A 1,978-nucleotide genomic window follows, 5' to 3' on the forward strand; every position below is an offset into this window, starting at 1 on the left:
ATCATACAATCTTTTTCCCTTAATGGTACCTTAGCTTATTTATTAATCATAACATTTTCACTTCGTGGTTATGAAACAACAACTCACTTTACTTAGACTAACATAAGGTTTATAGGTTTTACATACATTAATTCTTTTTCAAACATTAATACTTCACGCAAATATATTCACATAATATACTAGATGAATCATTAGAAAGAAGTACTCTTTCAATTCATACCTTTTTCCAGTCTGAGGGTTTCTCCCTCTATTCAATGACTCTAGGGTATATATTTGATTTACCTCCTGAGGTTCTGCAGTCAGCCGGACCATTGCAGCTACCTCCGCCCTAGTAGTACACTCATTAGCAAAATGGCATGGCTTGCCACATTTAAAACACACATTTTGTTTATACTAATAGGTGCCTCCGTGGATCTTCCCACATGTATCGCACTTAGACTAAGGAACTTCACTTTTACCAGTATTTTCACTCTTAGGGTTCCCACCCCTCTTGAACCTATCAGCAGATTGCTTCACTAGTAGACCTTTACCCTTATTATACTTCCAGGAAGAATTAGAATTAGCAGTTTTCTTGATCTCATTATCCTTAATAGCAGTAGATTTAGGATACCTACTATAAACAGTCTCCACTCTCTTGCATTGTGTAACCAGATCAACAAAATTTCTCACGGCAGTATTAGACATTCTTTTTGCTATCTTCTCATTTAATCCCCTCTGAAATTTAGCAAATAAAAACTCAGGAGTCGGCAGTATACCCCCGTAGTTCGCAAACTTAACCAACTCATTAAATTTCACCACATAGGTATCAACAGTCATAGTACCCTGTACCAACTTATCAAATTCACCCTGCTTGGCTTCCCGAACAACCCTGGGAAAATACTCGTCCTGAAATAATCTTTCGAATAAGGCCCATGTGATTTCTTCCCCCTGAATAGTAAAAGGGCAAGATGTGTTGCACCACCATTCGTGGGCATCACCCTCCAGCATATACACCGAATACAATAACTTCTGAGGATTCTGGCACCTCATAACCTGGAATATTTTGTCCATCCCCCTCAGCCTTGTAGTAACCTCTTTCGGGTCCTTTGACCCCAGAAATGCCGGTGGTTTGTGTTTTCTAAATGATATGAGCCTTCGCTCATCTGCAGCATCGTCAACAACTTGTTCAACAGCCCCAGATGTCTGAGCAACATAAGTCGGGTCAGCAGAAGTATGGGGTACATATGTAGGAGCAGTAGTAACAAATGGCATAAAAGTTGGCATCGGTGTAGGAATCACCGTAGCCGTATGCGGAGGAGAATCGTCTCTCCTATGCCGAGTCCTATCTTCCCTCATCTCATTCATGAAGGCATGCATCATATCCTGATTATTTTTCATCAGGTTCTCGGTCATGGTTCTATTTGCAGCAGTCTCTTCCTGCAGAGCATTAAGAACTGCAGTAATAGGATCTGGTGCTGCTAGACGACCTGCACCTCGAGTTCCACGGCGACCTCATGCCCTGTAACAGCCCGTTGTACACTGGTATTGTTAACATTAATTATGATATTAAGCGCAGTTACAATCACAGCAGTTCATTTGTAAAAATGCGAATAAACTTTTTCCGATTATTACGCGAGCATTTAAAACATAAAAAGGCGTAATAATTAAAAGCTGTGACCGTAACTGTAAACTCTTGCGGAAGACTTATTTAAACTATTTTTATAACTCACATTACTTATTATAAGTTACTAAGGAGTTCCCATAAACTCACTTAGCCAAATTCCAAACTTTACGTTTTTACCTATTCGAACATATTTCACTCTTAATTTTTCTGCGACCACACCGCTCGCAACCAAACCTTCTTCTCGGATTAGATCTTTGTCTTACTTAGTTCCCTTTTCAACAAGCTATCATATGCTCAATTCGGAGCTCATTTGCTCCGGTTAACGCCGTTTGAAGTTGGATCAGCGAATAGCCAAACAACCACAAAAACAGCTCC

General features: G+C 39.9%; 1 protein-coding gene across 1 annotated transcript; it reads right to left on the bottom strand.

Annotated features, from left to right (window-relative positions):
• Positions 1-438: 438 nt before the first annotated feature.
• LOC133314331 (uncharacterized) lies at positions 439-1,344 on the bottom strand. Its single transcript, XM_061515801.1, has one exon. The coding sequence runs from the start codon at positions 1,342-1,344 to the stop codon at positions 439-441; it is 906 nt and encodes a 301-aa protein (XP_061371785.1).
• Between the last annotated feature and the right edge of the window lie 634 nt (positions 1,345-1,978).

This window comes from Gastrolobium bilobum, unplaced genomic scaffold (genome assembly GCF_033153095.1).
Source record: "Gastrolobium bilobum isolate Gb01-03AN ecotype WA unplaced genomic scaffold, APGP_CSIRO_Gbil_v1 utg31454, whole genome shotgun sequence".
NCBI lineage: Eukaryota > Viridiplantae > Streptophyta > Magnoliopsida > Fabales > Fabaceae > Gastrolobium > Gastrolobium bilobum.

What these genes read in the sequence shown, in the direction of transcription:
- LOC133314331 (XM_061515801.1), bottom strand. Translation starts at nt 1,344, where the DNA reads ATGAATGAGATGAGGGAAGATAGGACTCGGCATAGGAGAGACGATTCT.